At 33.3% G+C, this 24,033-nt stretch overlaps 2 protein-coding genes across 3 annotated transcripts; one reads left to right on the top strand and one right to left on the bottom strand.

Moving 5' to 3' along the window:
* The first annotated feature begins 414 nt into the window (after positions 1 to 414).
* LOC659203 (phospholipid-transporting ATPase ABCA3) lies at positions 415 to 23,133 on the top strand. 2 transcript variants are annotated; one of them, XM_015984874.2, is made up of 14 exons: positions 415 to 559; positions 615 to 705; positions 8,491 to 8,839; positions 8,886 to 9,103; positions 9,151 to 10,889; positions 10,936 to 11,093; positions 12,851 to 12,927; positions 12,978 to 13,327; positions 13,366 to 13,870; positions 13,919 to 14,044; positions 14,091 to 14,360; positions 15,998 to 16,729; positions 16,776 to 17,215; positions 23,041 to 23,133. In XM_015984874.2, the coding sequence occupies exons 3-14, from the start codon at positions 8,493 to 8,495 to the stop codon at positions 23,071 to 23,073; spliced, it is 4,995 nt and encodes a 1,664-aa protein (XP_015840360.1). In that variant the 5' UTR covers positions 415 to 559; positions 615 to 705; positions 8,491 to 8,492; the 3' UTR covers positions 23,074 to 23,133. The 2 variants fall into 2 exon arrangements, with proteins under 2 accessions (XP_015840360.1, XP_008199128.2); XM_008200906.3 differs by lacking the exons at positions 415 to 559; positions 615 to 705 and having other exon boundaries at positions 7,741 to 8,839.
* Positions 23,126 to 23,922, bottom strand: LOC659124 (acyl-CoA-binding domain-containing protein 6). The gene has a single exon (XM_965456.5). The coding sequence runs from the start codon at positions 23,920 to 23,922 to the stop codon at positions 23,158 to 23,160; it is 765 nt and encodes a 254-aa protein (XP_970549.1). The 3' UTR covers positions 23,126 to 23,157.
* Between the last annotated feature and the right edge of the window lie 111 nt (positions 23,923 to 24,033).

The raw sequence follows: 24,033 nt of genomic DNA, 5'->3' as shown, positions 1-24,033 counted from the left end.
GGCATATTGAATTTGAATTCCATTGTCGACTTAATGAACAACCATTTTTAAACACATTGTATATTCTTAATACTTGCGATTGAGAAAAAGTCTGGTGTGTGTTGCGAGCGCAAATGTACATTGTCGATTTCGAGAAAATGCCGCGCTTCTTCGTCGCGCGTCAATATTCTCTCAATAAACAAGGTACGGTCTGTGCTAGGTACTACTTTACGCTCTTAATACACAAATAGCTATTTTGGTTTATTTGAAATTTAAATTGTGTTGATCAATTAAAGGGCGAAAATTCTCCGTGCTGAGTCATTTTTAATTTTTCCAATAGAATCAGCTACAACTCATAGGGCAAAATTAAGATTAACAAAATTCGAATTAAGTTGCCATTTAAAATTCATTGACAAATGTCAAGTTAATCTAGAATTAAAATTTGATTGCACCTAAAATGTTCTGTAAACCAATTCATAGATTTTTACGAATTAACAATTGACAATTTCAAGTTAAAACAAAAGCAATTTTATTGCCAAGAGTCCACTACAATGGTCCAAAAATATTTTCATTGGTGATGGTAAATAATGTTAATAAATAACTTTGACTAAGGATTATAATGCTTTAGTTTTTAGAGACGTAAAAGTTTCTTTTCAGGAATATTTTTTCAAATACGGACCTGGTAAGAAACATCTTCTCATAAGTTCCTGTGACGGATTTATTAAGGTACCTAAACGACCCAAAAAGTTAAATACCCTGAAAGACCATAAAATCGCTACAGTGTGTTAGAGAATGCTTTTACCAAAATGTAGCATATACAAAAAAATCGACCTGTTCGAGGACTTTTTTGAAAAATTTGGCAACACAAATACAAGGTGAATTTGAAGGTTGTTCATATATTTTAGGGGGTGACAGTAGAGCTCAAAACAAGTAAAAATATCTCAACTTGCCTTATCCGAATTGTAGTACGGGAACGGCGCATGCGCGCCAAGTGACGAGGACCAGTCTACAACTGGCCGATGTACGAACAACTTCGGATAAACGATTCGTCCTGAGACTCAAGTTATTACACAAATGTTTACAGTTTTTTGCACGATTGAGCTCTATTTGATTGTTTACTACGCCTGTTTCCAAGACAGTACATGGTGTTTACTAGTTGCTACGTCCAAGGACTCGGTAAGTATACACTGTTCACGATTGTTTTAAATTCGGACTATCTATGAAAATCTGACATTTTATTTGGCAGTACTGTGAGTTGTCATAAAAAATTTATTTTGGGTTATAAGTTATAACTGATGACAACCAGGACTGTTGTCAGTTTGCTTCGTTTTTTGAATAAATAATTGAATACGTTTTTATTGTTATTCTACTCATTATCATTAGTTAAAAAAGTCGGGTCTGTCTTTCTTGCATCCTTCAAAGCATCTTTTGATACACACTTTCTTATCAACAGTAAATTATTTTCGACATTTTAAATTAATAAGCAGTAGAACTGACAACACAGCGAATTTTTGACAAGACAACGTCATAAAAACAGTACCTGACAGGACCTGAGGCCAACCTAACAGAAATATATCTACGCCTGCTGAGAATTTAAAACAATCGTGAACGGATAATAATTTTGTCGCCGCCACCATGTATAGATAGTCCTGGTGAACCAACTTCCCTTATTTTCCATTGTCGGGCGCAAACCAAAATGTGGAGCAAGTTGGAGCTTTTATTTTATCTGACAGATGGCACCAGCGTAGACTGGGACTGTCACAATGTTTACAAGAAAAAAGATACACGCATCACGTTGTTAAAAATACGACATTTATGAAGAACAATTAATACCTGAAGGATGCCCGCACCGAATGGTAGTGGAGTTTTTTTTCTGGAAAGCATTTATTCTGACTGCAATGTTTCGATGTCTTTCGCGGCCGAAAATGCATCGAACCGAAGTTTAGAACTATTCAGAAAATATTATTATTTCAGCGCGAAAAAAGCAGAAGTTGTTACAAGATGACTAACTTGGGTGCTGAGATAACATTTTTTAATTTCGCATCATTTTTTTATAAAAAACAAAGAAAATTTGTGAAATTGTGACAGTCCCAGTCTACCGTGCTGCCATCTATCAACTTGCTCCAGCGTTAGAATCAATTATAATAGCGAGTTGGTTTACCTGTCTGTCTCTATATCGTGGTCGCCGCCTTGAATGTAGCAACCGGTAAACATAACCTGCTGTTGTGATAATTATTTTGAAATTATTTAAGAAATCTATAAAAAAATGTCGTAAGCATCACTAACGTTAATAAGCATTACCGATCTCAGACAATAATTGGAGTTGTCTTCGATCGGTAAAATCTTCTTACCGTTCTTGATACTTAATAAAATACAATGGCACTTTTTTATTCCTTTGTATCATTTAATTGTTTTCTGTCTGACATGATTATTTTGCATTTTCGTTACTTTCTTGTTAAAAATAGGAAATTGTAGTGTTAAGTAAGCATATTTACATCAAAAACTGTCATCTGATACGGAATTTGATTATGTTTTTGTGTTTCCGTATCTACATTTTCATATAGATTTTTTTTGCCAACATTAATGACATTTTTTCAAAATAAATCAAACACTGAAACCAACTTCTTTTACTTAAATTCTTCCGAATAAATTGGCTATGGTGGCAACGTTAAAACTATTTAATACATGTGTGTTTAAAGAACATCTCTTAAAAAAGTATTTACTGCAATCTGTTCCTAATTTTAAAATTAAAAAAGTAAAAAACAGGTATCAAATTACTCGTTTTTTTTTAAATTCGTATTCATTAACATTCATTCGGTTCAAAATGTGCAACAAAGAAAATAAATGTCCTGTCAAATTTTATTGTCTTTTTAAAGTTGCACAAGGGGTTCACCAATTATTGTCGAATGTTAGAAGGGGTTCGTAAGATGAAAAAGGTTGGGAACAATAGTTCCCAATAATAGCTTCATTTCTTCTAGATTATTTAATGAATTAATTAAGGGATATTAACTAAAATTCAATATTTTTTGAAAAGTATGTTTGAATGAGGAAGTATTTTGTTTGGCACTAACATAAAATAGTTTTTTAAGAACCTATTCACTCATACTCAATCTAATTTTTCCAAAATGGGCGTAGAACTTGTAATTTCATTGATGTTTTTTTAACAAAAATTAACTAAAAACAATTCTAATAAACCTCTTGATAATACATGCTCTCATTTGTGCACATACTCTGAACTGAAGTAACAATTTCCTCTATTTGTTCTGTAGACTAAATTTCTTGCAATCTGCAAAAGACTTCTTGTAAAGTCCTCCGAGGATTTTCATAGACTGTAGTTTTTATTTCTGGGTTGTCTCAGATGTGCTTAATCGGTCTGAGATTTAGACTTTTAAGTGGTCACACTATAACATTAATCCCTCTTGCGGTAAGCTCTCCTGTCATAATATTTCCAACGTTTGGTCCAGCGTTATCATGCATTAAAATGACTTAGTTTGCGAATGGAAATTATGGATTTATCTCTAATCTTAAGATAGCCATTGAACTTCTGCAAAGAAGTGCAAGTTTTTTGCGGTCCTCAAAAGGTATACCTCGCCATACCATAACAGAGCCGCCACAAAATTGGTTTATTTTTCAAATGGCACACTAAAAAAAACATTCATCTAGCCTTCTCCATGTCATTAGAAGACAATTATTGGTTTAAAAACACATTCTGGAGTCATCTCTAAAAAACATGTGCCTCCAAATGTCAAACTGTATTCGAGCAAATTCTTGTCGAGCTCCTCTGTAAGCTACCGTTAAAACAGGACCAGTGTCAGAGAGATATGGTTTTAGTCCAGCTTACATGACCTTCCCTTTAGGGTATTTAAGCTAATTATGATACCTGTAGCATGCTGAAGATCATTTTTTAAATTTTTTGCAAAATAAAAACCTTTCTTTTAAGGTAATGCGTAAAAATCGGTCTTCTGCATTTGTTGAATTTTGTTTTCTAACATTTCTTGGTCTACTACGGAAGCTACCATTCTTCCTATAACGTAGCCAAATTGTAGTGACTACTGGATTGTTGCACATCCATTCTTTGACCAGATTCCTCATGAGAGAATCCTTCTTCAATAAGAGTCACTATTTGGCAACCTTCGTATGAAATAGATGCCTGTTCTCTACATTCATTTATGACGTGCACTTTTACAACAATTTATTTTTTTTATTTGAAAAATTAAAAATATTACATTATCACTTGCATGATTTTTTAAATTTTATTTTAATTTTTATATAATTTTCAGTTTTCCTGGGTAAAATTCACAAACAAACGATTAGAAATAATAAAAATAATGTATTATCTCTAAAAGTAAGTAAGATTATACAAAACTGCTCTGCCAAGATGAAAATATCAAATTTGGTATCCCTGAATTTTTATCTGAGATATAGTAAAATTGTAAAGAAATGTGATCTCTGAGTTCAAATCGTATTACATTGTACTAAATAAATTGAGCTAAAATTGGGAAAACCTGTCACAGAAAAAATGTCCTCACATAAAAAAAATACAAAAAAGGTAGAAATTTTGTTATAAATTTTTTGTTGAAAATACTACCAAATTTAATTGTCTCAAATACCACCGACTAATAGTCATGTAAGCTTGAAAATAAAGTACTCAAAGAACGCAAACTCCGTTTACATTGCATTTTTTGACAAATTTTTAGACGCTAAAATGAAGGTTGCATTGATGATGTATGATATATGGTATCACAACTCCCTTTAATTCCCCATATAAAAATGTCAACTGAACGCAATGCTAGCAACATGGCAAGGTCGGGAACTTTTTTGAACATTGTTCAGCAGATGGAGCTGTTCTACAAATTTTTGACTATTTTTCAAATTTACGTCATAATGACACATCATATTAAATTCTGTGGTCTAAGGCTGTTTACGGTGTTTACGGCTATCTACGAACCTGTGCCAGGTTCGTAGATAGTTATTTAGTTAATGAATCACAAGTATGGTCTTTAAAGGGAAATTGATTTATTTAGCAGTAAAATGGTTTCACTACAATAATCTTTTGAGTAGAGACATCAGCTATCATAAACATAAATAAATTCATATCAGAGGCCCGAAAACAACTGTGAACGCATTATAAGGTGATTGATGTCTGTACAAACGGTAGTTGCATTTGAGTTTTCGAAAGTGTTAGAAAACAGCAACGCCAAAAACAACAAGGTAATTATATCGCTTAACACCATAGACAAAATGATTTTGAACTATGTACTATTTGCAGTTGTGTAAAAAAAGCATCAATCCATCGAGTAATCTTTGTAATCAAACCCATTTGGATGTAGGAACCAGCCTTGTTTCAATGATTTTAACTGAAATTCCGCATAACATAAGAAATGAGAGTAATTAATAAAGTTATTAATATTTTTAATCAAAACTACAGATGAGAAGTATAAAACACAATTAGCAAAATCAGTCTTTTAATTAATTACAGTTGGGTGTGAGTCTCTTAGGTATGTAATTGTGTGAAGTTGTCTTTGGGAGCCACTTTTTGCAAAAAATTTACATACACAAGTACCACTGAAAACACAAACCATCACAAAATATCAGTTTGATGTGCCCGTCACTCAGTTAAAGACCGGTAATAGTATCACTATCTTACCTTTTTCAGTAAATTGAATCTTATCTGCCAAAATGCTACTGTCACTGAAATCAAATCTGAGCATTTTTGAAGTTCAAAATGTGATCGGTAATAAGGATACCTTTAAATCAAATTCAAAAAGCGCTATCTAATGGCCATTGTATGAAATGGTTCCCGACCTCGTCAGTTCGTTCCAGTTTAAAACAAATGAAGGGAGTTGGAGCACCATACCCTCTAACACCACCGTTGCATTCTCTATATTTCAGAAACTATAAATATTCGGATAAGTCAAGTTGAGTTTTTTTAACTTATTTTGAGCTCACTATCACCCCTTAAAATAAAATGTACAACCTTCAAATTCACCTTGTAAAAATTCTGTGTGCGTTACTCTTATACTTTATATTGAAACAGATATTATTTAGTTGTAGCCCCGTTTCTTTCTACAACCAATCTGGCGGGTGTTTGAGTTTTTGATGTTAAATTATAAATTAATGAGAATTAACTTCCTTTGGTCGAGCGGTGTCCTGCCAACAGCGCGATTAAATTTGTTTGTGCGTAAGATCCCCAGCCATCATTTGTGAGCACAACCAATTTCAGGAGAGAAAGAATGTGCAATCATTAAAAATTTCAATAGTTTCCAAACTAATTTAATTTAGTGAAATAAGATAAAATGTACAAAAATACGTTGATACCCAAAATATAAGAAAACTTAAATAAAATGATTAAACTCTCTGAACAGATCCAAAATACAATACTTTTACATTTTACATCAATTTTTAGGGCTTATTCAAAATAACCAAAAATCTCAATTATTACAATTTAGACACAAAGAGATACATTTTGACAACAATATTTTATAATGGCCATTCTGAAACAATTTTAAAAGCTCTTTATCATTTTCAACGAGGATCCTAAACAGTACAGAAAATCATCATTTTACTTTTATAATCAATTATTTAACCATAACATAAAGACAAAAAACTTATTCATGGAGAGGCACAATAACCAAAAGAAAGCGTACGTCATCATATTGGTGGAACAGCAAGTCAAAAACAAATCAAAACTTATATTTTTTAAGACACATTGGCACTCAAAGTACTACTTGGTAGTACCGACTAAACGTCTGAAGACCGAATCTTCAAATGATCGAATACTGCAGCCCCTTTTAATCAGCTTGGTCAGATGACCAACCGTTAGGTGCCATTTTTACCCTCAGCTTGGCCACGTCGTAGGCCACTTTCTCACGGCTAAAATGCTTTCGTGATTCCTTCCGGCTGCTTGACAAGAAAGCAGTAAAGTTTATAGCAAAGATATTTTGTTTCATGCAAAGTTAAAATTACACTTACTGGATGACGATAACCAGCTTCATTCTCGGAAACAAATTATACCAATTCTTATAAACAATAACCCCCTAATGTGATCTCCTTACATTATTAATAAAAAAAATATTTCTTTGCAAAAATGACAAGGAACCTTTTAGCCTGTCACATCAAATGCAGACGTCGAGGCACTGAAGAAATTAAGCTTTGAGCTTTGACAATAAACTAGCGTTAAGTTATACCACCCGTCTCTTATGGAATTTAGTAAATCTTGACGATTTTGAGGAATGAAATGGTCTACCCATTTTTTTACTATTAAGCCCTTTTTCTATGGGGTTAAGGTCTGGGCTTTTGAAGAGCCATAGCAAAATATTCATATTGTTAGCAATATGAATATTTACAATACATTTACATTACATTACATTAGTGTACTTACTTGCATCAACATAGTAGCACTGTAGATAGGTAGTGATGTATGTTCCGAGTTATTCGATAACGCTTTCATGGTACATATTCGTATATAGAAATCACATAAAAACCACAGACCACAGCATAAAACATAAAGTAAGAGAATAAGTCACTGCAACATAACCTTAACTTGTTAAGGATATTTCTAGGGAAAGCTGCTCTACCAATTTTCTCACCGAAATTTTGACTTGGTAATTTTAGGTATGCCCAAAGTTTCCAAAATTTTAAAAGCATAGTCAACAGTTTTATTTATACAGTTTATTTATATATCAGAATTATTGAGTAGCACCTACTTTTAAATCGATTCGTAAACAAAAATTAAAACAAACTGGTCTTGGATCTCAAGCTTTCCTAACGCCTTACTTTCCGAATTAATCGAAGTGACAAAATGATTGATCAGAAACGAGTAATCGTTTTAGAATTCAGCAGCAAGGATATAGATCCATTAGGTACCATTTATTGCTCGTTAGCTCAAACTTGTCTTAAATTACAGAGTAAATCCTGAGCTGGTACGTACATTCTTTTTTCTGCTTTTGAATTTTTGGAAACTGATTTAAAGTAGGTAATTTCATCGTTCTCAACTTGTTCACGGTTTGGAACTTAACAATTTCGGAGACTTGGTATTTTAATAATCGAATATAAAGTCTGAAATAAGTCTGAAAAAATGGATTATTTGTGCATAAGATCAACATTTTGTCAATTATGTCAACAACTGTGACATTAATTTTACGTAAATTTTTAAATTTCAAGAATTAGAGTTTCCTTACGATTTTGGGCTAGTGGAAAGACTAGGACAGACTTTATTATGGACTTTATATTACTGTCAATCAACGCAGACGACGATTTCACTGACTAAAACGGACTGAAATTAAAAATTGACAACGTCACTACACAGAAAAAACTCGAAAATCAAAAATGTGATTTGCTCTTCTAACCACATCAGAAGTGCAAAACATTGACTGTCGCTTTACACAACAATGGGGAAAAAATTTAATACGTTCCTTTTACTAATGTGGAAAAATTGGAAACTGCAGTATCGAAGACCTCTACAAACCACGATCGAAATAACTGCACCTATCATTTTCTCGATTCTTCTAGTTATGCTCAGAAGTTTAGTAGAACCGGTGGACAACCCAACACGCGAATACCAGCCTTTCCATCCAATCCCCGCAGAATTTTTTGCCCAAAAGAAGGTCAAAAATCAAACAGTGCAGTCATACCTTGAAAATCTAAGTATAGTATATTCACCATCTCCACACAAAATTATAGACCAAGCAATGGGTTTTTTAAAAACAACTTTCCGAAACATTAAAGGCTACAAAAACGCCAAACTTTTAGAAGCCCACTTTCTCACCGACGAAGGTCGTAAGACCTTAGCTGGGATCCAGTTCGACGACAACTTGTATAACCAAACGGAACTTCCGCAAAAATTGCAAATTTCGATACGGTACTTTATGTAAATTTCAACTAACTACTTTCATTTCAAAACTTAGTTTTCCAGGTGAATTGCGCAGTGTTGGTGGTTATCTTTTCAAAAATCAAAAACAAGGAACAAATGTTTCTGTAAATAATTCCCACAATGAGTCTGAATCTATAGTTGACAAATTAAACAAACTGTTTCAAATTCACGATTGGAAAACAAACTTGTTGTACCCCGTTTTCCAAAGTCCAGGACCCAGAGAACCGGAGAAAAACAGTGGTGCTACCCCAAGTAACTTCCTTAATATTACCCAAACATTCCATAACGACTAAGTTTAGGTTATCATTTGGAGGGGTTTTTGGCTCTACAAATACTAATAACCTACTTCCTTCTCCTTACACAAAATGAAGTTTACTCGCTACTTCAACGAGAAACAGCTTTAAATATCCAAAATCCAGTTATTCTCTTGCAAAGATTCCCACATGCTGCTTGGAGAGAAGATCCCTTATTACCAGCTTTGATCAGCTTCATCGGTATTCTCATAATGCTAAGTTTCGTCTACACATGCATTAACACAGTAAAGGTAATTACTGTCGAAAAAGAGAAGCAATTGAAGGAAGTAATGAAGATAATGGGTTTGTCAAACTGGATACACTGGACTGCTTGGTTCACAAAGTGTTTTCTATTTCTTTTGATTTCAATAAGTTTCATGACCGCATTGCTAACAATTTCGTGGTATCCGCAAACAACATTTTGCATCTTCACTTATTCTAATCCCATAATCTTATTTCTGTTTTTGTTGTTTTACGTTTGTGCGACCATCACTTTTTGTTTTTCGGTCAGTGTTTTTTTCTCGAAAGCTAACACTGCTGCCACCGTTGCTGGGCTGTTGTGGTTTCTTTCTTACGCCCCATATTTATTCCTTCAGTCACAATACGAACAACTAAGTTTATCGACTAAAATGTTAGTAAGTTTGGGATCTAACACGGCAATGGCTTACGGATTTCAACTCTTCTTGATGTTTGAAAGTACCACTGAAGGAATCCAGTGGCACAACATGTGGCAACCGATCACTCAGGACGATTCTCTCACTCTTGGACTGATATTGGTCATGTTGGCTATCGATACCTTGATTTATTTATTTATCGCTCTGTATATCGAGGCTGTTTTTCCTGGCGATTTTGGGACACCACAACCGTGGTATTTCCCATTGACTTGTTCGTATTGGTGCGGTTATCCAAAAGGTGCTCATGTTCACCCTTTTGACGACTCGAAACAAGATGAAGAATTTTTCGAGAAAAATGAAAATTTAAATCCAAAAATAGAGATCAGAAACTTGCGAAAAGTTTTCGGTAAAAAAACAGCCGTAAACAACCTCACACTAACCATTTATGGCAATCAAATCACGGTGTTACTTGGTCATAATGGCGCTGGAAAGACCACAACAATGTCAATGTTAATAGGAATCATTCCACCGACGAGTGGAATAGCAATGATCTTAGGACGTGATATTCAAACGAACATGAAAAATATCAGAGCCAATATAGGACTCTGCCCTCAGCACAATATACTTTTCGATGAGTTGACAGTAAAGGAACATTTGTATTTCTTCTGTAAACTCAAAGGTCTCAGTAGCGTCGAGATCGAGAAAGAAATTGGGAAGTATGTCAATCTTTTGGAACTGCAACCAAAAATCAATAAAAAATCCACAACCTTGTCGGGAGGCATGAAACGCAAACTCTGCGTCGCTATTGCACTGTGTGGTGGATCGAAAATTGTTCTTCTCGATGAACCAACAGCTGGAATGGATCCTTCCTCCAGAAGAGCACTATGGGACTTGCTTCAAGTTCAAAAGAATGAAAGGAGTATACTATTAACAACGCACTACATGGACGAAGCTGATTTGTTGGGGGACAGGATCGCAATCATGGCAAATGGAGAATTGAAATGTTGTGGTACAAGCTTTTTCCTAAAGAAGAAATATGGTGCTGGCTATCACTTGATACTAGAAAAGCTTCCAAACTGCAACCCGAAAAAAATCACCGAACTTTTGAAAAAATACATTCCAGACATTCAAGTATTGCAACTCGTTTGGAAAGGTTTTTGTTCATGAAATTTTGTAGATACATGGAAATGTAGGCTCCGAACTCAGTTATTTGTTGAAAGAAAATTATGTCGCGTATTTCGAAAATCTGCTCTATGATTTAGAAATAAATACAGAAAATTTAGGCATTCGCAGCTACGGAATATCTCTAACGACTTTAGAGGATGTATTTTTGAAGTAACTCTCTAGAAAATACAGGGGGACGTAGACGTGCGTAATCGGTCTATAACTTTTTTATTATTTGAAATATTGCCATACCGTTTTTATTATCCGATAGATTGACCTTTAGGTCCAGAAGCTAAAAATATTTTATTATACACAGAGTGTTATATACAGGGTAGTAAACCAAAGTTTTATTTTTTAATAAAACACCCTATACAGGATGTAAGCAAAATAGGTAAGTATCTACATTAATTTTAACCAGTGTAGAACTCATTAAGACAAACACTTTTTCTATGTAACATTTTTTTAAAATCGCATTTTTTAAAACATTCCCCCCCCCCTTACAAATTGACGAGCCTTTTATGAAATGCTCCAAAAAAGAAAGGTAATAATAAATAATAGTCGGAACCAACGGTAAGAAAATTTTATAAGATTTTAAAATAATTTTAACTCAAAAACTAAAACGTTTTGAAAAAAGTTATTAGAAAAAAAGACCAACATTTGAAAAATCACTCCGAAGTCGCCTATGAATATTTTCCGACAAATTTCCAACAGAAAAATTCAGAATACCCCGTAGTTTTAGCAATAGTCGACTTTTACTTGAAACACGCAGATAATGTACAGGCTGTGCAAAAACGCAGCAAGTTGAATAACTCATTCTTTTGAAATGAAACAGCATGTATGTTTTTACACGTATCGATAGCATTTTTCTTAAGTTTCTAATGATATGCGGTTTGTATAATAAATTTGAACTATTTCTTAAAGTGTTAAAAAAATATTTTTTTTATTTATTTTATTATTCATTCTTGATGAGCAAAATTAATTAATGATTAAAAGTCAATTTTATAATAGTCAGATAAACCCCGGATAAGTTATTTCTAGTATAATTAATATAGTTACAATTGTTACAACAATGTAAAAAGATGAATAAATAATCCTAATGACAAAATTCTCTATCATGAACGGTATTCAAGAAAAGAACGTTTTAATTCGACCAATCAGTCTTTAAACCACCCAGGTTATTCCTCATAATTGTTGGTAGGTTGCATGTTTTACTAGCTTTATTACCTTTCCAATAAACTGGTCGACTACGAAATTTTTGAGAAACGTCAGCAATACAGGGTGTATCAGAAATACGTGTCTTAATTTTAACAGGTAACAGAGCTCAACAAATAAAACATCTTTTCCATTTGTAACTTTTCAATAAAAAATTAGCAATTTACTTAAAATTTGGAAAAAGATAACATACTGAAATGAGTACCTGCCTATGGGTACAAAAATAGAAGAGCCGAACTATTTTCGTTGTGATAGAAATGGACAATTTGAATACAAACTATGAATACAAACTAATTATTAAACATTGACCGGCTCCTTTGCACAAAAGAAGGGGGGAAAACAGTAAAAATTATAAATAAGAATTTTGCAAAACTTTATATAGAAAAGTTGTTGTATTTGATGAGTTTTATTTCGTAGTAAAATTAACACACGTATTTTTGATACACCCTGTATATTATTTGTTTGCGTAGAATCCAATTATGCAAAAATATGTAGAATGTTATATTCAAAAAGATATAACTTTGGTTAACCATAGTGTATATAACATCCTGTGTATAATAAAAACATTTTTAGTTTGTGAATTTTAAATCGGTCTATCGGATAATAAAAACGGCATGGCAATATTTCAAATAGCAAAAAAGTTATGGACAGATTACGCACCCTTGGGTCACCCTGTAGATACACTGTAGGACGTAGTGATATTGTATCTATTTTAGAGTCGGAGCTGATCCAAGTGGCAATGATTTATGTAAAAATATTTCTTCAACTAAAACGATGGGGCTGCAGGGAAGGAGTACGATCATGGAAACTGCAACCATTTTTAGTTAAAAATAACTGTTTCAGTTTCGCCAAAAAACATAACACTTTCGACTGGTCTGGAACTGATTCGAAATCAGTTCATCGCTATGTTAATGAAAAAAACTTTAACTTTTATGCGAACGTGGTTACTACAACTCGTTCAAATAATCATCCCGGTGGCTTTTCTGATAATTGCCATAGTTGTTAGTCGGAATTTAAACAAGAATAAATTTGAAGATTTACCCAAATTGCTTCTCACTCCACATTCCTACAAAAATCCGATATTTCTTGTAGAGGATCATTTCAAGAACCAGTTTAGTCAAAATTATTTTAAGAATTTGGAGGGTTTTGAGGTCAAATCTGTGACCGATCTTAGCACAGCAATACTGAATTTGGTGAGTTGGTTGACAAGAATCGTTGCTATTTTTTGCAGTCAAGAACAATTCCAGCCATTGTGAAGAAAAAGTACATTGTTGGTGCCTCTTTTGCATATGATCGGAACAAAAGTCCTGTTTTAACAGCCTGGTTCAACAATAATCCGTATCACACACCTGCTTTGTCTTTCGGACTTGTGCTTAACTCCATGTATCAAGTGATCATGGGCCCGAATCACAGCATTGTCTTCGCAAATCACCCACTGCCTTTTACAATGAACACCAAGGTCGATCGGTTGCTCAAAGGCAACAGTATGGGTTTCCAGGTTGCGTTCAATATAGGCTTCAGCATGTCTTTCGTTTCGTCGTTCTACATTTTGTTTTACGTAAAAGAACGGGTTTGTAAAGCCAAACATCTGCAATTTTTGTCGGGCGTAAAAGGTTACATTTTCTGGACGACTTCATTCCTGTGTGATTTGACGACTTTTGCTGTAACTATACTAGCAGTCATCATCACTTTGTTGTGTTTTGGGGAAGAAGGGTTCAGTAATGTCGATGAATTAGGTAAGAAAGCAACAGCTTCGAAGATTGATTCTTTTACCATAGTAACAGGTAGGCTCTCCTTCCTCTTGTTTTACTTTGGTTTTGCGATGTTGCCAATGATGTACTTTGCATCGTACTATTTTGAAGTACCATCAACTGGATTCACTCGAATGACACTTTTTAACGTGTGTTTTGGTAAGAATCAATACATTTCTGCAGTCAACTAAACAAACAAGTTCAGGTGTTACTGCCTTCTTGGTGGTGCAAATTCTACTAACACCGGGTTTATTCTTAAAATATGTAGCAGATGCTCTCCATTGGTGCTTCCTTTTGATCCCCCATTACTCCTTAGCCACTGGTATCAGAGACACGTACATTACATTTGCAACTTCAAAAATGTGCAATTTTCTTGTTACCAATTGTATGGAATATGTAGCGAATACGACCCGTGATAAATGTTGGGATTTGGCGTGTCATAACTATTCAGCTAGTTTATCACACTATTGTTGTGGTAAGTTAGCCCAGTCAACTTAGACAAAAATAAGGCGATCTGTGGAAAAAATACCTAGAGTTGGAATTTTTTAAAGCATCCTTTACATTTGATTAAACATACAGGTGCGCACAAAAACTGGCTCACCAACTCAGTGGTATGTTGTTGAGAAGTATGTGTAGATTACGGGAAAAATCTTGAAAAAATTCCTAAAGTCGTATTTTAAAAAATCTGTAACTATAAACTTATTTTGTTAACTTCTTCAGTTTTTGTTATTCTTTAATGTTTTTATGTTTCACACCAAGTAATCGTTCCCCAACAAAACGATGAATAATTATTTTTAATTTTACTATCAGAACTTGGCAGTTTTTTTAATTAAAAAAAAATAAAGTCATCAAAAAAATCACAGTTTGTAGATGTGCCACCTCTTGGAACTATTTCCTAGGAAACCGTTCAAAAATAATTTATTTCTATTGTTGATCAAATTCTATTGAGATCACGACTGTTAGACAACGTTGCCACATTTCATTTACTTCGTTATTTATCAATAAATTTAATACAAAGAATTTTTTTACTATTTTTCTATTTTTACCTTTAAATGTAAGCAATTCTCTACCACACACCATTGAGTTTGTGCGCCGATTTTTGACCACCCGGTATATCAAAAGTCCCCGAAGGTGGGGAGCGAGCTTGAGGAGGGGGAGGGTGTTAAAGCTGTCTTTTTTGTTTTTTTGCTTAAATCTCGAAACCGGTCACCCCTATCAATTTTTATATTCTTACCAAAATTAAAGTTGATTAAATTTCCTACAAAATGGTCCTTATATTTTTGTTGTAGGACTAACCATAAGCGAACTACTAGCTTTTGAAGTTTGGTGTCTACATGATACTGTATAACTAAACATTAGTATATCATAAGTATTTATATGGAAATAGTGTGTGTAAAGCGTCTCCCCCTAAGCTTAGAGTGGGAAATAAGGGAGAAAAATACTTTCTTCCCACGGGCTCTTCAGTTGAGGACCACAATTCAGCATCTGAAGATGACCCAGAAGATATGATAGAATGAACTATCTATTGCATACAGTTTATTATAAGATTTATTTAAAACATGTATAATAAATCATCTATTTATTAATATTTTACTGAACAAGACTGTAATTCAATTTTCAATGTTTGAGACGAAGACGAAAATGCAGCGTCTAAAGACGACTCTGAAGACTTCTGTAACCCCCATGTCTCCCCTTTCTTCTCTAATGAAGTGTTAGACCCAATAAATTCAGTTTATTGTCAGTTTTTCAAATCACAAGACCTTCTCTTTTAAAACACATTTTTTTAAATGATTATTTCTTTCCAGCCCTATTACTCGCTTATGGTTAATCCTACAAGAAAAATGCATATAACCGTTTTGTAGCTTTAATTTTGGTAAGAAGAGAAAAAGTGATATGAGTAATAGTTTCCGAGATATAAGCAAAAAACCAAAAAAAACTGCTTTAACCCTTTTCCTCTACTCGAGCTCGCCCTCCATCCTTTGGGACTTTTGATATGTCTACCCAAGTGTAAAAGAAGCTTTTAAAAAAAACTCCAACTCTCTAGGAATTTTTTACACTGATTTGACTGGGTAAGTATTTTTTTTTTAATTCCAAATGAGTCTGCTTTTGTAGAAAAAGTTGAAAGTTTTTTCAAGTGGGAAAAACCGGGAATCGGCCGTAACATCACCTATTCACTCCTAACAGGAATAATGTTATTTATATTTGTAATTTTATGTGAATACAAGATCGTAGCGAAAATGAGATGTTTTCGTAATTATGGCATTAGAACATTTCTAAAGGTGCCATACGAAGACCAAGACGTCTTGGACGAAAAAATTAAGATTCGAAATAGCCCCGAATCAAAATTGCTCAAAGAATACGATCTGTTGTTGAAAGACTTGACGAAATATTATAGAACCTTCCTAGCGGTCAATGGTTTATGTCTTGGGGTAAAACAGTACGAGTGTTTTGGGCTTTTGGGGATAAACGGTGCTGGTAAAACTACAACTTTCAAAATGATAACAGGCGACACGAAAATTACATTTGGTGATGTTTGGATTCACGGCTTTAGCGCCAAAACTAATCTCAAAGATGTGCAAAAGGTCATTGGGTACTGTCCACAGTTCGATGCACTGCTAACTAACTTGACAGCAAAGGAAACCCTAATTATATTTGCTCTCATAAGGGGTGTTCCACTGGATGAATGCACATACGTAGCAGAGAAATTGGCGCGAGACTTTGATTTTTATCAGCATTTAAATAAAACTATAAAGCTACTAAGTGGAGGTAATAAAAGGAAATTGAGCACTGCAATATCTCTAATAGGAGATCCTCCTGTTATTTGCTTGGACGAGCCCACTGCTGGTACATTTAGCCAAAAATTGAATAATCATTAATTGAATCTGCATAGGTATGGATCCTGTGACTAAAAGAAACTTGTGGAATGCCCTTTGCACAGTCCGGGATAATGGAAAATGTATCTTACTTACGTCCCACAGTATGGAAGAATGTGAAGCTCTGTGCACAAGATTGGCCATTATGGTAAACGGAGACTTCAAGTGTTTGGGTTCTGTTCAACATTTGAAAAATAAATTTGCGGCTGGATTTACTCTCACTATTAAAGTAAAGCGGGAAGAAAGCAGCGAAACGATTTATAATTTTACTAAAATCGACAAATTTGTGGCTGAGAATTTTCCGGGGATAGTGCAGCAAGAAAAACATCAAGAATTGGCTACTTATTACATAATCGATCATAATGAAAGTTGGTCTAGAATGTTTGGAATTCTCGAAAGTGCCAGGAGTAGACTCAACATTGAAGATTATTTTCTGGGACAAGCTAGCTTGGAACAGGTCTGTTGTATTACGATTCAGGGGACTAAACTATTAGGTGGCGGCCTATAATGATAAGTTGAGCAAACTCATTTTTTCGTAAATCTGAGCACGCAGCTATTTCGTTTACCGGCAACAGTAATGACACAACTCAAAAATCTTTTTTTGAAAATACACATGAAATCAAACATTTTGCACTACTTTAGATAGAAAGACTGTATGCTAAGTATTACAAATCTTAACATTCAATTTATTATTTATTGGCCACTGAAGTGAATTCAAATTTTGAAAAATGTTTTTCTTAACTTTCTAAACAATTTTTAAACGATGTTGGTTTTTGTGATGTGCCACTATTGTCGCCAGTGAACGAATTGTTCCTACAGATACAACATTTTAACATTTAAACAAAAAATTAATATTAATAATTAATGTAATCTTCGAAATATTCTGTAATGAATAATATGAAACATTTGCCCACGTGGAATACAATTATAAAAATACAAAAATGTGTAAGAAACCGTAAAAAAGAAGATACTTATATACCTACTATCGCCTGTAATTCTCCAAATGAGAGCAATACAATTTTCTGCAATACTTCCGACGTAGAGCAATTTCCCTTATTGTGTTTTATCTATTTTTTTTTATCGATTTTTAATCATCATTTTTATTTTTGGAGTGTAATAGAGTACAAATTTAGTTTCTGTGAAGAAAAGAATTTTGTGTTAATTATTTTATGTATTGTACGTCAACAGAATCCATTAGTAGTAACGCGCAATAATATTTAGTTTTTCGTTCGCGTAGGAGGACACACGTTTTTTTAAACAGATTTATATAACAACTTTTTTTGCTGACTTCAAATCGAATCCAAAGTTCGAATTTCTGTTTTTGTTTCTATGGAAATTTTTGAAAAACTTAAAATTGGTCAAATTTTAAATTTACATCGTCGTATCTTCCTTCTGGATAAAGCTAGAAACCTATTTTTTTTGCAAAAGATTCCTCAATAAATGTGGATTCTAACACAACGAGTATTAGAGAAATCCTATTCTTTTAGTCTAAGAAATTCGGCTATTAAAACTAAATACACCATTTTCGTACAACTTGTGGAATAGAATGCATACGTATTTTCTTATCTTCTCAAACATTTAAGAAAAAACTCTTGGACAGCTCGACTTTCATTTTTAATTGTTTGTTTTCCCGTCCGATTAAAAATTTTGTTTAATTTTTTTACAGAAAACAAACAGCCATTCCAGGAAAAATGCAATCTGTCACGGAAATTTTAAAATGATTTTAGTAATGTTAAGTTTGTTTCAAAATACACAATTGAGAGAGGATAATCATTAAAATTGAAGTAATTTATTGGATTCTAAAATTTACCTCCACTGCCTTGTAACAAACATAAAATGCTGACGTACTACAACTGTTGAATGTTTTTTGAAGAGCATTTTTCTAGTTTCTGGTTGTTTAGAAAATGTAAATCAGTAAGTAAATTGATCAGTATTCTTATTTTTTTATCTTTATATCTTTTGCTGTTTCGTCCGTTACCGCAAACATAAAATGTTGTTCTTATTTTTTCATTGTTATTTCTTCATTGTTCATTGAAATTAAGAATTTTTAATTTCCTTTAGTAATTAAAACTTGTCTGAATAATTTTTTAGATTAATTTTCACACACAAGGTTTTTTTTTGTCTCGTTCGTCATGTGTAAACATAAAGTGAATTAATCAGAAATCATTGCACACTGCCGTATTCTTCGATTATATGGTTTCAAAAAGTTCACCTTTTACTTCAAAAATAGTTGTTGGAATTAGTGCCTTTTAAATTAACAGGATTTTATAACGATTGTTCAACGATAAAAATGTAAGTTCTTTTTTGTGTCCCGTCCGTAATCAATTTGTGTTTTTTTTTTGCTTGTGTTTCAAACTTTAAAAATGTGACACTAATTGTAGGTTGCAAACAATTTGGATGGTACTAAGTTCCTATAAAGAAAAATTCGCTTGTACTGAATACTGTTCGTAAAAACTGAAAATGAAATCTAAAAAATTGTGCAACGTGTCCCGTCCATTAAAATGAAATGGCTACAAAGGTAATTCATTCAGAAATGAAATATGCATTTAAAATTGACCACAAAATAATATAGATATTTACCAATTTCAAAAACACCAAAAAGTTTTTCATCGATTTTTTATTTCAGCAACACATTTTGAGCTAAGAAAACACACCAGAAACCCTAAATTAGTGTTTCATTTCACTCCAAAAAATTCAAATGGCCTGTTACAAAATTCTACTATTAGTCCGGGGGCAGGCATCATAAAAGTCGCATTTAAGAAGTTGGTCCGGACTTGATTGCACACGATTGCTGAAAACTGATTCTTATGTAGAATTTCCAGCTGAATTCGAATCTGTAGGTCGCTTTTTGATCTGGAATTGCCTTCATTATAAAAAAGACGTTTTTCTAAAATTTTTTGAAAAACTAAATTTTCACAAATTTCGTGTTTACATCGTCATATTTTCCTTCTAAATAAAGCTAGAAAATTACTTTTTTTTGCAATAGATTCCCCAATATATGTGGATTCTAACGCATATAAACACGCTTAACTTTTTACAAAAGAAAAGTAAGAAAATTACAATTTTCTTGTAATGTGTCATATTTGTATAGTGGAATATTGAAGATGGGAGATTTTTTTTATTTTAAAAGATACACCCCTACATATGCGAGATGAAATGATACCAAAAGTTCAAACAAATTTTTGGTGCAAGAATCATTTTGATATCTGTAATACTTACTAAGCTATTGCAATTTAAATTACTGCAATAGGCGCGCGAGGTGGAAATCGCGGCATATCTCCCTTTGTAGTGATTACAGGACCACTGAACCAAGCGCGCCAGGTCAAATGTAGCGCTGTGTCGTCCGACTTCTCTTAGTTTTTAGTCTTTTTTTTTCAATTACAAACATTTCAAAGGTAAAAAAACGATAAATAATAAAATAATTAATAATTTTCACGTCAAAGAATAGTTTATTTACTAACTAAAATTAGTTAAAATTACACATTTTTGTCATTTGTTTTTTGACCTTTTAAGTTTAGCACCTTACCAATTTAAAGATGTTGTCTATAAAACGAAGCCCTGCAATTGCATTCTTTTTCTTATTAACAAATCAGTTATAGGATGATGGCAAATTGAAATTTTTTTAATAATAATCCTATTTCACGTATTCACAAAAGGGATCGAACGAAGAAACTTTATTACTCATTATTTAAAAGCACTTACGTGATTTCATTTTTGAGTAATTTAACTCATTCTAGAATTATAAAAACACATATTTAAAAAAACGACAAAAAAGTTAAGAAAATTATGAATTAGAAATAAAATGCCTAATTTTAAACAATTGCAAGGGATTTAATTCGTAAATAAAGCGTATTGACATGAAAAATCATTGATGATTTTATTATTTACCCGATTTTTGGCCCTTGAAATGTTTATAATTGAAAAAATTTTAAATAAAAACTAAGAGAAGTCTAATGACTAGTGCGAGGAAATTTCATGGGGTGGCCACTGGCCATGAGGCCACAACCGATCAGCTGACTCGTCGTAGCGCTCTTGCGATGTTCATATTTATCAATGAAATGGTCCGTTATAGCGCGTGCATTGGCGTAGTTTACTAGGGGTTTATACAATTAATGTTACCGGTTAATTCGTTAGAAACGTTACGATTTGTATATTTTTTAAAAAGGACTTTAAAAAAGGATTATTTAGTTATCTACAAAATGTGCTCGAGGTGAAATCGCAGCGTATTTCCCTTTGAAACGTGGTGTGGTTGAAATCATTTCAAGGGCTAAAAATAGTAAATAATTAAAAAATATTAATGTCACACCAAAGAATACTTTGAAATGAATTACAATTTCGTAATTTAGTTCTACTGGGTCACTTTTATGCTTTTTAAATAAGTACATGAGATAAAAATGTTCTTTTGACTTTTTAGATATTATTAAAATTAACAGAGAGTTAGGGCGGTTAAAAGTAAAGGTAAAATATTAATAGATAAGTGACATTAATTATTTTTTAATTATTTACGAATTACGATTTTTAGCTCTCGAAATGTTATCAAAAGCGATGAACACGCTTCAGAGGAAAATACGGTTCGGTTTCACCTCAGGCGCATTTTGCAGTAATTTTAAATTGCAATAACTTGGTGAGTCTTACAGATAACGAAATGATTCTTGCACCAAAAATTTATTTCAAGTATTAGCTTTATTTCGTCTCGATTATGTGGGAGTATATCTTTTAAATTAAAAAACTTTCTCGCATCTCGAAAATTTCACTACACAATTATGCAACGTTACAAGAAAATGTAATTTTTTTGGTTTCCCTTTATCAAAACTCAACCTTGTTAAACTACGTATAAATCTGCATTTATTGAAAATTTGTTTGCAAAAAAAACGGAGTTTCTAGCTTCATCCAGAAGGAAGATATTAGTATGTAAACGCAAAATGTGTCCAATTTTAGGTGTTTGCAAATTTTTAGCTAAAACGTCTTTTTAGCCCCTTCGCGAGGGTTGAAACAAAGAATTCTTTGTCTAAACATTTTTTAATACTCATTCCTAACTTATATCAACAATGCAAGCTGTTCCACATTTCGATTTAAAGGTTTATCTGACTGCAAGCGCGCGCCCATGCACTAACCTTCGCCCATAAAATTTCCTCACACTGCTAATGACACTGCACCACGCTTGACCTAGCGAACTTGGTCCAGTGGTCCTGTAGTCACTACAAACGCCGCGATCTCCAACTCGCGCGCATATTACAGTAACTTTAAATTGCCATAACTTGCTGTGTATTACAGATATCGAAATGATTCTTGCACCAAAAACTTATTGGAACTATTGGCATCATTTTATCCCGATTATGTAGGAGTCTACCTTTTAAAATAAAAAAAATTCTACCATCTCGAAAATTTCACGTTACATGAAAACTGTAGATTTTCTTACTTTTTTTGTAAAATCTAAAGCTTGTTCATATATGTTGAAATCTACATGTATTGGGAAATCCAGTGCAAAAACTGAAATTTTTAGCTTTATTTAGAAGGAAAATTTGCGCAATTTTAGTTTTTGAAAAATTTTCAGAAAAACGTCTTTTTCATAATGACCGAAATTCCATCAAAAAGCGACTTACAGACTCGAATTCCGCAGGAAATTTTATATAAGAATCAGTTTTTAGTAATCGTGTGCAGTCGAGTCCTCGAAAACAGAAGGTTCGTAAAAACAATCCGAACCCAAAATCAGGTCAATTTCGCCAATTAGCTCCAAATTATCCAAAAACAACCCCCAAGTTTTTAGCTTTATTTAGAAGGAAAATATGACGATGTAAATACAATATTTGCGTAATTTTAGTTTCTCAAAAATTTTCAGAAAAACGTTTTTTTCATAATGACCGAAATTCCAAATCAAAAAGCGACTTACAGACTCGAATTCCACAGGAAATTTTACATAAGAATCAGTTTTTATAATCGTGTCCAGTCGAGCCCGGACGGCCATGTTGAATTTGTGTAGCTTGCTCCCGGAATATGAACTGAATAGGAGTTATACGCTCTATATTTTCGTTACCTAGTATTAAATTAATGTCATCATTTTATTTTTTTACGTTGGTTAGGTTAAAGAGACCGATGACGAGTGGACTACATTTTGATAGAAATTTAATTCTTTTAAACGATCTAAGCTGGAACGCTCAGGCCCTTACTTCATCGGTTAAATTTTTTTGGTACAGTAACTTGAATGAAATATCTATTCGCCTCCTAGTTTTAGTCCTCCGTAGTTCCCATTTACTGATCGTCTTAATTCGTTTCTTTTTGTAGATATTCCTGACACTCACCCAACTCCAGCGTTGATTCAAGTAATGTAATGCAGAAATTCTGGTCTTGTAATAAATAAAACTCCAAATTTATTTAGCTAGATATTTATTATAACAAAGACTACTTAAAATTGACTAACAATTCTTTAACAGCGTCATCACAAGCTACATCCTCTGGACTCAAACCTTCTCCATCGACGATATCCCGTCTTGCATTACAAGTTAAAAGTATTTTAATACATTCCAAATGGCCACAACTCGAAGCGTAGTGTAAAGCAGTTTGCCCGTCGGAATCTTGAAGGTCGACATTGGCACCGCACTTGAACAGAAGTTCTAAAATATCAACCGATCCTCTATCTGCAGCCCAATGAATCAAACCCAATCCTTCTTCATCAAGCTTGTTTATCAAATCCTTTGCTATTGATGGTGACTCCAATAGTTTAGCAACTTCCAAGTAATTTTCCTCTTTGACAAAATCAGCAACAGTTTTCTCCTTAGCTTCTTTGAATCCTTCTAAATTTTGCGGTACGGAAACAGAAACCCAACTTTCCTTTTCCGGAACGTTAAAAGTCGGGTCTAAAGTTTTTATAGTTTCGATGTAAATCTGTTTGGCTTTATTTTGAGGCATGTCTCCTAGTTTACTCCACGCTTCCCATTTGGATTTAGCTTTCATGTCAAACCAACTTGGCTTAGGTGTATTGCATGGTCCTTGCGAACCTTGTTTATAGTAACCGTACAAAGATAAAAGAGTGTGATTATCTACATTGGGTAAAAGATTTGGTAGGTGATTAGCAGCTTTGTTAAATGCGTCTGTTAAAGAATCGCTATCTTCGCAATCGATCCCTAGTTCTTTGAGGTCGTTAAAACTATCTAAAGAAGTTGCCATGACTATTGATCTGACTGTGTTTGATTCGCGGGAAAGACTTTCAGCGTGTTGCCTTCTAATTTGTGTCCTTCAGTGTTTAACGCCTTATCAAATTCGTCCTTATTACGGTAA

This window comes from Tribolium castaneum, chromosome 1, assembly GCF_031307605.1.
Source record: "Tribolium castaneum strain GA2 chromosome 1, icTriCast1.1, whole genome shotgun sequence".
NCBI classification, from domain to species: domain Eukaryota; kingdom Metazoa; phylum Arthropoda; class Insecta; order Coleoptera; family Tenebrionidae; genus Tribolium; species Tribolium castaneum.
The sequence above is the reverse complement of the archived record's forward strand: the minus strand, read 5'-3'. Positions and strand labels throughout refer to the sequence as shown.

Coding starts and splice junctions, on each gene's coding strand:
- LOC659203 (XM_008200906.3), top strand. CDS start 8,370: ATGGGGAAAAAATTTAATACGTTCCTTTTACTAATGTGGAAAAATTGG. Junction 12,928..12,977: donor GATGGGGCTGCAGGGAAGGA/GTACGATCATGG, acceptor TAACTGTTTCAG/TTTCGCCAAAAAACATAACA. Junction 13,871..13,918: donor CAGTAATGTCGATGAATTAG/GTAAGAAAGCAA, acceptor CCATAGTAACAG/GTAGGCTCTCCTTCCTCTTG.
- LOC659124 (XM_965456.5), bottom strand. CDS start 23,922: ATGGCAACTTCTTTAGATAGTTTTAACGACCTCAAAGAACTAGGGATC.